This window comes from Dermacentor silvarum, chromosome 5 (assembly GCF_013339745.2).
Source record: "Dermacentor silvarum isolate Dsil-2018 chromosome 5, BIME_Dsil_1.4, whole genome shotgun sequence".
Taxonomy (NCBI): domain Eukaryota; kingdom Metazoa; phylum Arthropoda; class Arachnida; order Ixodida; family Ixodidae; genus Dermacentor; species Dermacentor silvarum.
In genome coordinates this window covers 14071136-14084715 of record NC_051158.1, presented here as the reverse complement: position 1 = coordinate 14084715, position 13580 = coordinate 14071136, and the positions used below count along the sequence as shown (strand labels likewise).

The window sequence follows — 13580 nt, the reverse complement described above, 5'->3', positions numbered from 1 at the left end:
ACTACAGTACCGTGCATCGCCGTAGAAGCCGCAGCTGAGAGGTGTACTCCGCCTCACCGACTCCGTGCACTGCGGCGAAGGCTATGGCTCGTGTCAGTCAATCGCAAGCGACAGCAGCCTGCGTGTTCTAAGCAGGGTTTCCACGACTGTGACAAATGGCGCGTCGCATCCGAGTAAACCAACGGCGCTAATGCGCTAGGCAAGCCGAATCGCATTGATGCGTCGGGCGAGGGTAGTCGTATCAAGCAATCAGAAGCGGAGGAGCCGGTTCTCTCCTCTAATGGCGCAGCTTTCCGTGCACTGCATGGAGTTGGCGATATGGCGTGTGGCTAACAAAATCCGTTCTCGAGGCAGGTCATGCAGCCAATCAGGTGCGTCGTGTGACAGCGTCGATCACACACACACACCACTGTGTGGTCTCTGTTTTCTCGCTGTCGGCATGTTCTCGTTAGCTTAGAAAAGGGCTGAATTCATAGACGGTACATTCACTTACGTGGATCTGATGAAGCCGAGTCTCTCTATTGTGCCGGCATATTCGGTCGCTGGATCATGCAAACGCTAGCGGTTTTTATCAACGCGCCAGCAGCGGGTGAGTTATTATGAGGCATTATTATTATGAGTTATTATGAGGTGATGCAATATAATGACAATGGCGCTGCGAGTTTTTTTTGAATAAAGGATTTAAAAAAATAGTTCACTCGCTCGGCTAGCGCAGCAAAGCGCATGTACCACAATCGGGCCGAGGGCTGATGTCGGGGGAACTGCGGTCAGCGGGAACACCGCAGGCTTCCGTTCTACTCCCGCTGTCGCCTCCGAGACCTCTCTCCGAGGCTATACTCTCCCATTCTCGTACGACACGCCGTTTCTCAGAATTCAGAATGGCGCTACCTTCTTACACCTAGCTGCTAGTGTATCTGTATATAGCACATACAGGGAGACTAACATTCGCTGCGTCATAGGGGCTCACAAAGCTTCAGTGCTAAAGCGGCCCCGGGATTGTTACTTGAGTGCTGCCAGGGATCTGGCCCTAAAGCTCGGTCCAGACGGCATCCGTCTGTACGGCGACGTCGTCTGCTAGAGGCGCATAGTAACGTTAATGGCTGCTTGGGAGGGTGATGCTTATTACATGTCATAGGTGATGCTTATTATATGTTATACGTCGCGTCGGAACGACACATCCGATATAAGAGAGAGAGAGAGAGAGATGGCTCGATGCGTTCTAGCTGTGGGTTCGTAAAAATGGGGGTTCGTACAAATGGGGGTTCGTACAAATACGGTGGCCACAGCAAAACGTTTCGGCATGCCTTCACCGATTATAACGCTGTCCCAATCTTCACCGTGTGTCGATCATGTCCCTTACTTGCTAGGTCTAAGCTTTGGTGCCGCGGTAGCTGCAGTCGTTCTAATGCAACCAGGGTTTCGAAGCGTGCTTGGACACCAATGCGTGCGTTAGGAAGTTTATATATACTGGAACTAGTGGCAGCGCACGCACGCACGCACGCGCACACGCACGCGCACACGGACGCGCACACACACACACACACACACACACACACACACACACACACACACACACACACACACACACACACACACACACACACACACACACACACACACAGTTGTATTGTTTTTGTTTTCATTACAGAGCGCAGCAGTGCACAACCGTCGAAACTTTCATTTACTATTACTATTCTCTATACTCGTCCACAGCCAGTCATTTAAAACGGAGCTTAAGAGAAGTAGAGCTTTCAAAGGCGCTGCAGCGTACTCGGTGAAGCACAACGTACAACAGCACAAGCGAAAGGCGGCGAGGAGAGCAAACGTGGATCACCGGAGTCACGTCAGTTCAACACAAACACACGCACGCACACGGCGACATTAGAGCGATGAATCGATGCTGACGACGAAGGAACGAAAGAAAGAATAAGAAAGAAAAAACGTCGAAGGAGCGAAAGGGTGAACAAATGGGAGAAATGGTGGGCGGGGATTAAAAATTAGGATCCGTGAGAGATAGACGGGGGAAAAAAAGTAAAAATAAATGGGGTAGTCGAGGAAGGAAGCCCAAAAATGAGCGCCGTCGATGCGACAAGTGCAAAAGAGCGACGGCAGCGGCCCCCGACGAAAACTGGAGAAAAAGAAAATACCGACAACGAGATACGGAGAGACAAAGGCGAGATAAGTAGAAGGCGGCCTCGTTATCAGCTGATACGAAACGAACAAAAACAAAAATGAAGTACCACGGTAATCATCAGCGCCATTACAAGCTACTTGGGACTTTTCCGGAACACAGCGCTTTTTGCGCAAAGCTCGGCGGGATCGTCACGGCTAGCGAGAAAAACATCGCGATCCAAAACGGGTCGTCGATTTGAGCTGGCACGTCGACAAGGCAAGTTCAAAACAAAGGAACGGGCTGAGTTTCGTGCACAAGAACCTTAGTAAATCTTTCACGGCCTCCCCTACAACTATAGAAGCTCCACTCACCCATACTTGGAATAATAAGGCTCGCAATGTTTCGCGCTTGCCTATGGCGAGCAGATGAATCCGAGTGCGAAAGGAAACGCTCTGACTGATGTAATGGCACTGCAGTGACGACGTGATAACACTTAGACTATAAGGGAGTCTATACGGGTTACTATACGGGCTACTATAAGGGAGATATGCGTAATCCAAGGTGGTGACTTGATGGGCCAATGCCAGTGCATATGTATACTCGTATCCTAGTAGCTGTGACATGTAACAGCACCCACACGGCTCGTAGCATTAACCAATCTAATCGATAGGTGGTCTACAAAGCGTGGCGTCTATGATGTGTTTCCGGCTAATCGATCGCTTCCGGCGCATGCAATTGGTAAAAGCACGGCCTTCGAGATTGGCTTCTGTTGGCCGGTGAGACCCGTCGCTGGGGCGTCGATTTGAACGCCACCTGAAATGCTCTACCAGGCAACATATTTCAGCAGGTCTACCGGGAAGCTATCAGTTGACTTTGACCATCCTGCTCCCAGGGTTCTTGCACGACCCCTTTCCTCCCACACCCCACTTTTTTTCTTCTTTTTTTTCGCTATAATGAAAGAAGAAAAACAGACCACCTATATTAAGAGACAGTCTCTTACTAATGCATCAGGCCTAGTGGGGAAACAAGGTCCAAAGGTGGGGCAGCTCGGATCGTTGGTACGAAATAATAGTGAAAAAGGCGATGGAAAACGAGCAAGCTCCAAGTTGCTTTGGCTTTTAGCACTGCAGCCTTTCGGAATTTTCGACATGTCCCGCAGAAACGCGCGCTATTTCAACCCGGGCGTCGGTGCACGTTTCGAAGCCCATTAACGAAACGCTGCTCCCCCGCCGAACACCCATCCGCCTCAATCGTTCGCTACCAGAACCATCACAATCGTGCGCTGCTGTTGCTGCTTCTTTCTGGCATCTCTCTAGTCTATTACTTTCTGGGCACATGTGAAAAGAAAAGGACAACCACCATAACAGAGAAAGGAAGATAAAAAGACAACGATCATAACAAAGAAAGGAGGAAAAAAAAATAAAAGAAAGCAGGAATGCTAGAAGACTAGAAACAAAAACTAGCACTACGAATGACAAAGAAAGCTAAAAGAACCCAAAATCGATTCGTCTCATGTTTTTAGACCTTTATATATAGTATCTAGTTCTTTTCAGAGCGTATCTATTCTATTGCTGTAGTCACCAGTGTCACTATCTTTTCCCCTAGTGGCGTGATTATCTCTCACCACGCAGACGAGCTTACTACACCTCCACTCGCTCGATCGCCTCTGGTTTTTTCGCAGGAGCAGCAGCCGGAGGAGCTCCTCTTTTTGAAGGATCGCTCCGACTAGGCAAACAAAAACAACCGGAGCGGAGACTGCACCAATCAATAGCCTCCCCTGGCGAGAGAAGGAACGAGAAAAAAGAAATCGAACAAGAAACAGAACACTGGGTGAGCCCCGGAGGGAAGGCACCAACGACGCCACGGGGCCACACGCTCCATCGGTCCCGGGCGTAATACAGAGGGCGCAAGGTGCGCGCTCGCTCACTGCCTGTACCCTGTATATACAGGTCAACGCCGCAGAGCCACTGCCCCGCCCGCTCGACCGCGCGCTCGAACCTGGGCTGCTGTTGCACTTTTGTGGCGGAGTCCGCGCGCGGCCTTTGAAGCATTCCCTTATTTGTCCTCGTTTTAGTTTTATTTTTTTATTTTTTTTATGAGCGTCACCTTGTCCATCGCATTCTCGTTTGTCCACTCAACCAGCCCTTCCCTCCCATAGGCGCACGAACCACTCGGCGAAACACGCATCAAAACAAAGACGGTTATGAGCGTTCGGCTGAGGCCATGCAGGTAGCAAAGTCGCCATCGAAAACCTTTACACAGGCGGATGAAGAAAAGAGCACGCGAGCTTTTTTTCTTTCTCTCTCTCTCTCTTCTTTCTTTATTTGTCCGCATTCGCCACGCCTCCAGGAGTTTGGTGGCGGTCGCCTTTCGACAGTCTAAAACAAAACGTAAGAGACAGAGCCGCTGGTTGTCCTGAAAGAAAACTGCGCGCTCCAAAACACCCGCCCCTCTATTCTTTTTTTATTTTTATTTAATACAGAGACGTTGGCGGTACGATGATTCCCCTGGAGAGGATCGAGGAATGTACGCGTTCTTTAACTCCGATTTATTGGAGCGCATGTTTCGTTATGTCACGCTTGTAAAAGAGTGAGAGAAGTACGAGAGCAAGAGGGGCAGGTGGAGAGCGTAAAGAGAGAGGGGGCGGGGGGAGGGAGAAGGTGGTGCTGTAAAGAAGAGGAAAAACAGCGGCAACTCTCTCGCACAGTCGTGGATTCCTCAACCGCGGTTAGGGCGACCACAGTGTTGGGGGAAAAGAGTGGGGAAAGAAGAGAAAGGGTGAGAGTGGAAAGAAGACGGGGGAAGGGAGATATGAGAGAGAGGGACATAATAAGAGAGGGAGTAGAGAAATGGGGGAAAGAGAGCAGAGAATTAAGGACGTTAAGGGAGCAACAACGAAGCTTTTTGAACGCCCGGCAGAGGAGGAGGAGGCTTGCGTTCGAAAAAATCTTCATTGCAGCGCCAGTTCATTTCCAGCGCACATCGCGACGTGCGTGCAATCAATCCGCATGAACGGTAAGCAAACGAGCGGCGTCGTGGCTGAGACGAGGACGGCGCGCATGAATGCGCGTCCGCTGAGCAAACATCCGGGCGCGCGCGACAGTTTATACCATGTGCCAGCAGAGCGGATATTTCCCAGAGGATGAGTACGCAAAGCCTTCGTTACGTTTACGTACGGGAGTGTAACCCCGCGAACGGAAGGCGTGATTAACGGGAGAAGATTAAAAAGCAACCGCCGCCCCCCCCCCCCCCCCCCCCCCAAAAAAAGGAAAAAGAATGTGCAGATACCATCGATGATGGTCCTATGTAAGCGAAGAGCCCGAATGCTTCTATAGAAAACTGTTCGCTTTATTAAGGGAATATATAGTGCGTTTGACGCCTATCATTTGTTGCAGTGAGAATGTTTAGGTAGCGTTTTGTGGTTTCATTGCGTGGACAACACGCCCGCCTCAGTCGGTAACGAACGCGCACAACAACGCGAGCCTCGCCGCCTTTGTTCCGACAATGAAAACGGCCGAAATAGCCAAAGAAAGCTATATGTGCCATAAAGAATAAAGGAAAATACATACAGTTTCCTACTCCGCGGTCGGCCAAGGACGTCCGCAGTTTTCTTGGACTGTGCTCGTACTTCCGTCGTTTTGTCCAGAACTTCGCGGAAGTGGCCCGCCCTCTAACTGGCCTACTCAAGAAGGGCGTCGTTTTCACTCGGGGTCGTGACCAAGCGGACGCCTTTTCATCGCTCGTTGCCATCCTAACGAACCCACCTGTTCTAACACATTTCGACCCGTCAGCCAGCACGGACGTTCGTACCGACGCCAGTGGCCACGGTATAGGCGCCGACCTTGCACAACAGCAGCACGGCCTCCACCGCGTGGTCGCCTATGCAAGCCACCTTCTGTCGCCGTCGGAGCAAAATTACTCGATCACTAAACGCGAGTGCTTAGCTCTCGTCTGGGCCATCGCAAAATTCCGCCCGTACCTGTATGGCAGGTACTTTTCAGTTATTACAGACCACCATTCGAGCCTCTTTAGTGCGGGAAAAGTTTTCGACACGTGCTACTTTCAGGATGCAATGTAGCCCCTCTTTACCGATAAACAATTATTCAGGCCACGGTAAACGCTTTCAAAATTCGTCACGTCCCGGATAGCCGGTGCGGGCGGAACTCCAGGGCGGCGTCACCAACCGTGCTTCGCTTCTGCGTCTTTTCGTGGTTTACCGAGTCTCCTCCGACATTAAAGACTAGTGGCCAATCTGCTATTCCAGAAGCGTATAATGCGTACCAACCCAGCGAAACTTTTTAAAAATTCACGCAGAAACTCCTCTGGGAGTTGTTTAAGTATGCGTAATCATTTGTGCCACTTGCTCGTCTCCACGAAGACCGGTGTCATGCAGTGTTATGAAACCTGATTCGACCAGTATAAACCCTTATGAAACCTCATCGGTCGTTATCAAACTTATCGAACACGATCCGACCATTATCAACTCTTATCGGTCCTTATCAACCTGGATGTCCAGCGAAGCTGTTGCGAAACCACCACTACAATTGCTGAAGGCAGTATGCAATGCTTTACTTATTCGGATGCTTTGTTTAAGATTGTTCTTTATTGAAACGTATGCTGTTCTGTGCGTTGTGTGGGCAATTTTAATGAACGTATGCACTGTTCGCTTCACTTTGCTGAGCGCTAGTAGCCTTTACAGGTGCATGAGCCATTGCTTACGGGGGTATGAGGCATTGCATTCGTAGTACGTGACGAACAAGATTCTCGTTGGGTAGGCATAGAAATGCGTACGCATTTAATATTGCACCTCAGTGGTTCTTTAAATGCGGCAGGACATGAGCTAACATGGGAATCGCGAACCGGGCAAGCTGCTTACATATTGGGCACCTAGTAGCGGCGCACAAGAGAACAACGCGGTAAGAGAAGACGTCACGTGGACGCCCATGTTGCGTCATCCACCGTCCTCTCTCTCTCTCTCTCTTGTGAGCTGCTATTACTAGGTTCACGAAACAACATGGTGCAACCACTACGGTGAGTAAACATGAAAACGCACTAGCGCGAGCAGGTGAGCTAATCGACACATGTCTGGGGAGCAAACAACGCCAAAAAACGGAGCACACAGAACAAGCGCAAGCCTCCTGCGTCTCCTTCTTGTCTCCCGCTTATAGCCCTGTTTGCTCTCAAAATATGAAAGCGCAGGACAAACACACGCAGACAGATGGGAGATGCGGCGGACACACAGTGCTGCGTCGACCTTCTTGTGGGTCTGCGTTTGCGCTGCGCGTTTAGCACGATGCCTGAGGAATTCGTCCCGTGGGCGTCGTTATACTTGAGCGATTCTACCACGTCGAAAGAAAAGAGGTACAAAACTGCCTGAGTAAACACGGGTGTCGATGTCTCCTTCTCGATGACACATGCGTGTCACGCACAAGCGCGTTCACCTCACGTCAGTCGCGATGTCGTCACGGCTACACGCTTCTTATGAGTAACGTACGAGTTGGAGAGTATCAGGCTATAGGCTGGTTTGCTTTGCCCGTGCGCGCGCTGCAGCATGCCAGCTCAGAACAACACACTGAAGAAAAAAAAAAGGGGGGGGGGGGGGGGGGATGTTTAAGCGTACACTGACCGAGACTCCGTTGACGAGTAGTCCGGCCACGTTGAGGGGCGAGAGTACGACCACCTCCGGGGTGAGGCTACTCATGTGGCTCCCCACGCTGCTCGTCAGCGTCAGGCTGCTCGACGAGCCGTGGCTGCCCGTCGACAGCCGGTGCGCCACCTATGAAACACAGCGATAGACGAGTGAGTACACGATGGTATACGCTCTACAGGTGCTTAACTTTGAACGTACCAAGCTATGGAAAGTACGAACAGCTACATCAGCCGCTTATAAACGCCATCTCCGTAGCAAATGACCTCTTTCCTTCGACGGCATGACACACTCTTAAAAAGCTCAGTCTAAGTCTGTAACTGCATGAGTTAGTAAATCCCCTTACAGACAGTTACTAACTTTTTACAAGCCAACCATCAACGTTAGAAACCTACAAGTACAATCAAGGTTAAGTCAGTAATTGGCTAGTACCTCGTCTCGCCCGTGGTCGCTATTGTGTTACCTGATGGTTCCCATACTGGGTCACTCTCCCTAACTTGTTTCTTCCAATCAGTCTGACTCGTCATCCATTCGTTAACCAGCCGCTCGGTGTTCTATTCGCGCTCCGACACCGACTTCTTCTCTTGGCGAACCCGTCGCTTACGTCTTAAGACAGACTATCGAGTGTTCGAGGTGATTCGTGAACAAGGGCGGAAGTCAAAACGGACACGCGACGCAAATAGCGCCGTGCGGAAATTCGGACCAGTTGGTTATATTCATGATCACCTGATAACAGCGCGCAAAACGAGGGACGAACGTGGAAGATACGTACACAGTGGTGACAAAGACCAGTTGGAAGTCAGCTCTGCGCATGCCTCTTCTACGTTCCTCCCTAGTTTCTCGCACTGTTATCAGTTGATCAAAAAGGTTGCTTGAGCTATAGTTGGGGAGGCATCTTCGAGTGTGTACAGCGCAGCGGTAACAACAGGGACAGAAAAGGAGACACGGACATCTCGTGTCCATATTGTTACCGTTGCGCTGTACACCCTCGAAGTTATCAGGTGGTCTCGGATACCACAGAGGCCCTCTTTTCCCTTCCCCCAGTGTAGGTTAGCCAACCGGACTCAGTCCTGGTTAACCTCCAAGCCTTTTATTTATCATTTTCTCTCTGTCTCTCTCTCTCCATCGCTTTCACCCACCTTGGAATCGGCGGACGAACTGGACGAAGACCCCCGGCCGGAGTCAAGGCTGGAGCTGCTGTGTCGAGACTCGACGCTGCCTCCGCTCGGGCTATCCCGTCCGGGGTTGCCGCTGCTGGTCACGCCAGTGTCGTCCAGCGAACCGGCCGCGCCGATGTAGCACACGCCCCGGTTGCCTGCGCGCAATCAACGCCAGTCGCCCGTTCAATCTCGGGCTTCCATCGAGCTTATGCTGTCAGTTACACGCAGTGTGTTAATGGCTGCTCGCAGTCAGTGCACCGTCCGGTTAGAGTAACTGTGGAGGCATTTACGAAATATACCAAAATTGGAGATCGGTATAAACGCTTCGCTGTCGAAGTTCGAAGTTTGCATACTGTTCGATGTTTCGCGCACTCACCGGCAGGTGGCAGTCCGGGGGGCAGTGGCGTCGTGGGCATGCCGACAGGAGTGCCCGGATGGCTCTGGGGTCTTGACAAAGGTGCCATCTGCGAACACAAAAAGAAATTTCCACTGAGCATATGTGAGCGCGTTACGGTAAGGCTGTGTTCCAAAATGGCATTTTAAAGTATTAAGCAGGATTTTCAAAAAGAAGCCGAGCTCTTTATCAAGTTCTTATACCCGAAAGGTCGAAGCACGCTAACCTATTCAAGAATAGGGATTGTGAACAGCAATGGAGACGGTCTACGTTGACAGCTAATGAGAAAGAGGAAGACATCTCTGCGAATTAACGCCGCCTTGCGTCGACAAAAAAAAGCTAGGAAAGGCACATATTATTTTTGCGCGCATCTATAAAAAATGTGGTTGATCCCTCTTATATAGGAATCGGTATAGAACACGAAAGTGAAACGTGTCTTCAATGACATGCGGAGGCACCACATGCTACTTGCTCGAAAGCTACAACGCGCCGCAACCGACTGCGCTTACGAACGCGCATCCAAAGTGCATCCGAAGCGCAAGCGACGCGCGATGCGCCGCTCGGTTAGCACGGTCCCAAACAGTGTCGCCGTCTGGTGGCCTCCGGCGGAAGGCATCACCGGCGGTGCCAGCGTCTCCCATTAGAAACGCCCGGCGGTCGGCACACTAGTAAGTATATTCTAGGCAACTATAGTCGCACTGCTGAGACCACCGAAGCGTTCACTGTCGGTGCGCGTTAGTGTCATAATGCAGTACTTCTCTTTTCTGCTCGTAGGCGGCGGCACCGCCCCGAGCAAGAGCGCGGGTACACGGAGGAGTGTTAGATATATAAGGCGCGTCTGTGCAGCTCTCTGCAATTGCGTTTGTGGCGCAATGGGTTAAACGCTCGGCGATCTATCGTCGCGGACCGAGAGGTCGTGGGTTCGATTTCCAAATTTTGCATGTTTGTGGAACTTTTTCTTCTGGTTTCTTTCTTTGTATTATGTTCGTGTACATTGTAAGCTGACGTATTTCCGTGACGGAAATACGTCACTGAAGTCTTGGTGGACCCCGGAATAAAACACTTTCGTGTTAAAAACACAACATAGCTTAGATGAAGCACATAAGAAACCGTGACTACGTTTTCTTGTGCGCAGAGGAAGCTTCCCGCCGAGTTTCCAAGGCTTGTGCTGAGCCGCCATTTTGTTTGGTAACCCGAACAGTTTTTGAATTCGGTGCATGTTGTCATCGCGAAGCAGTCTTTTTTTTTTTTTTTTTTTGGCGACTACGTCAGAATTGGAACAGGTCTTAAAATGGTCACTGTCAGTTTAGCTGTCCATTTAGCCCTCTACGGCGAGTACTGGAACACAGCCATAGGCGCACGAACAGTTTTGTCACTTGGCACCACTGTTGGCGACTTCATTCTGAGTCATGCAATGCGGACTTGTTGCTATGGCATCTTGTAATACTAATGTAGCAAGAGGACACATATAACACGCAGGCACGGCATTAGCGCCGCGTCTGCGTGTTTCATGCACCTTTCTATGTTCTCGTCTGTATGCGGTATACATTACAGTATTCCAAGATTAATTCTGAGGTAGTGTCAGGCAACCTTTATTCCACGTAATCAACAATGTGCGAACAAGGGAATCCTCAGTTCTGGCGAAGTCACGTGCTCTAAATCTAAGCACTGGTTCCAATCAAAGGCTTCCATTGTTAGTCCGCTGCTCGATACATTAAAGTCTATATTGTGCTGTGAGCCATTTGCCGTAGGTTACTCAATTTGTAATTTCTAAGATGATGCCGCCAACGATTGGCCCGTGACATCAGTAGTGCGCGTGCAGAACCTGCGCAGGCTTTCAGGTGAACAGTTGGAATCCCGCAGCCGGAAAAATCCTGAACGAATTGTATCCGTGCCCCTGCTTCTATAAGCATAACGGAAACAGCGTTTCTGGTGCGAAGTAGTGACACAAAATATATTTATGAATACCCCCCCCCCCCAAAGAAAAAGAAAAATGGCTTTGAAATTGAGAAAAGAAAAATGAAAAGGAAATATTACAACGGCGAAAAAAAAAAGAAGAAAAAAGATGCAGCGGTGGCACGGGTTCTTAGACGCGTCCAAGGAGAACGGCTAGCGACGTTTCGAAAAGCTATTTAGTAAACTATTTAGGGTCCGAAGCCCACCGCTATTTTTTTTTCCGGTGGTATCGAGGTCGAGACCTTCGTTTAGCACAAAAATGAAAAAATCGCAAACGTCGCGTCAGTGCATCATTGAGACAAAGCGCACAAAACGCTACAGTTTACCGGGCAATTGTGTTCAACTGCCGACGCAGGTGTGCCAGCAGCAACACGGCCACAATGAATATGCATTTTCTTATTTACCAGACAAAGGAGACAGGCGACACGAAAGAGAAAACTACGCAATCTGGCTGATCACAGAACCGTTAGATGTCGCCAACAGCACTGGCATTCCCGGAAACTCGTCTAGGTGTTCCGAAATACGCCTGAGCTAGTTTGTTTACAGTATACGCTAAAACTCGTAATACCGCGATACACACGATCGTGTTCCCACGCGATGCATGCGAACGCCATGTGTACGCGTTCCAAGTGCCGAAACTGTTTACACCTTGCATGACTTTTCTCGCTATAAAAATTGAATCGCGCGGAGATGTGCGAGAGAGATTCAGCTGTGCGATGTTTCGACATCAGCCGTGTCTGCATTTGCCTGCATCTGCGCTTTGGCGCACGGGATCTATTTACCGTACACAGTAAGCACCGTTCCGCGCACGATAATGCTATACGGTTAAAACTGCCTACTTTCGCAAGGGTTAAGCCGCAGACGCTGCCTTTTAACACTTACGGCAGCAGACGCGGCTCGAACAAGGCGGCTTAAAAACATAACCAGCACGATCGGTTTCATCACGGCGATGCCGTTTTTAAGCATGAATGCTTTTAGCTCCCGTTGTCGGCGACCTTCGAGTGACTTTGAGCCAAAAGCAAGAGCCGTTATCCAGGCACTCAAACGCGAATATCCGGCATCGTTGCGAGAGCAAAAACGAGATCATCCGGGCAACCAGTGAAAACTAAAGAAAATGCCGTCTCTGGCCTCCAACCCTTTGTACAGGCCGCATTACATACGCTAGTTACTGCCCAACAAGTTACAAAAAAATGTTGCTTCCGATTCCTTCCTAATGTTTGTTCCCAATCTCACTCGAGCTGCGGCTTCTAGTACGCTGGTAGTTTTATTTGTCATTTTCAATAGCGACGCTCAAAAGGCGGAGAGAGAGGTTGCCTGTGCTCTTTTTGAACGCCAGCGGTCCGTGAGTTTGTGAGCGGCCCGCGACAAGAAGAAAAAGTAGCGACAGACGCTGAGCGCGCTACACTGTTGGAAGAAGCAAAGCGGTTGAATGCGGGGCGACACCACAGGCAGCAAAAGACTCCATAATTGTCAGCCTCGATTGGTAGCATCTACTTTCGATTGCGGGAGAGCCAGTGTTTTTCGCCCTGGGATCCGGTAACGCGGTGTTTATACGGCAAACGGTAACGCGCACACGTCACGGCCAGGCTTCCGAGACGGCTCTATCCGCTCTAAGACGAGACGAGACGAGACGAGACCAGATCGCATGGCCAAGCACGCGTGACAGATATACTGCCGCTGCACGAGCACCCACTCATTACCCCCCCCCCCCCCCCCCCCCCCCCCCCTTGCCCAGACGGAACGATCTCCGAGGAAGAGAAACAGAGCAACCGATGGAAGAAAAAGAAACAACGAAAGAATGAAGAAAAGGAGCTCTCTGGCGTGCGGGGTCATACAGCAGCTGTGCGGCGCGAGAGCGGGGCCTAATCCGAGAATCGCACGCGGCAGATGACATCGACAGGCCGGAGGAGCATAATCTAGGTCACACGCACAACGCCGGCTGACAGGCAAAAAAACGGGAGACACCGAGGCAGTCGACCGTGCGCGGCGAAGACAGGTCATGGGGGAGTTGACGGTATATAAGGCAGCAAGAAACAGAGAAAGAGCGACGTCGACCGGCGTACGTGGGCGGGGCAGCAGAACGGAATAAAAAGTTTATTGAGACGGGCGAGGGTGGGAAAAAAAAAAAGAATAAAGCACGAGCAACGAGCGGATGAGGAACTGATTGTGCCGGAGGAAGGAAAGAAATCGCGCCCTCGCGGAACCTATAGAGCACGCGAAGCAAGCAACATGGCCGAAAAGAATAAAAAATACAAAGCACATGTGCGCGCGCGCTTACAGAAAGCACACGGGTGCAGAAGCGAGCAATTA

General features: G+C 50.5%; 1 protein-coding gene across 3 annotated transcripts in view; it reads right to left on the bottom strand.

Annotated features, from left to right (window-relative positions):
• The window catches only part of LOC119452904 (caskin-2), a 341285-nt gene that overhangs the window by 72393 nt on the left and 255312 nt on the right, over positions 1–13580 (bottom strand). For all 3 annotated transcript variants that reach the window (XM_037714861.2, XM_049667374.1, XM_049667375.1), the window contains 3 exons: positions 9297–9384; positions 8900–9075; positions 7740–7889 (listed from right to left, as the gene is read on the bottom strand). In XM_037714861.2, the coding sequence (XP_037570789.1) occupies positions 7740–7889; positions 8900–9075; positions 9297–9384 (414 nt within the window). The remainder of the gene's footprint in view (positions 1–7739; positions 7890–8899; positions 9076–9296; positions 9385–13580) is intronic.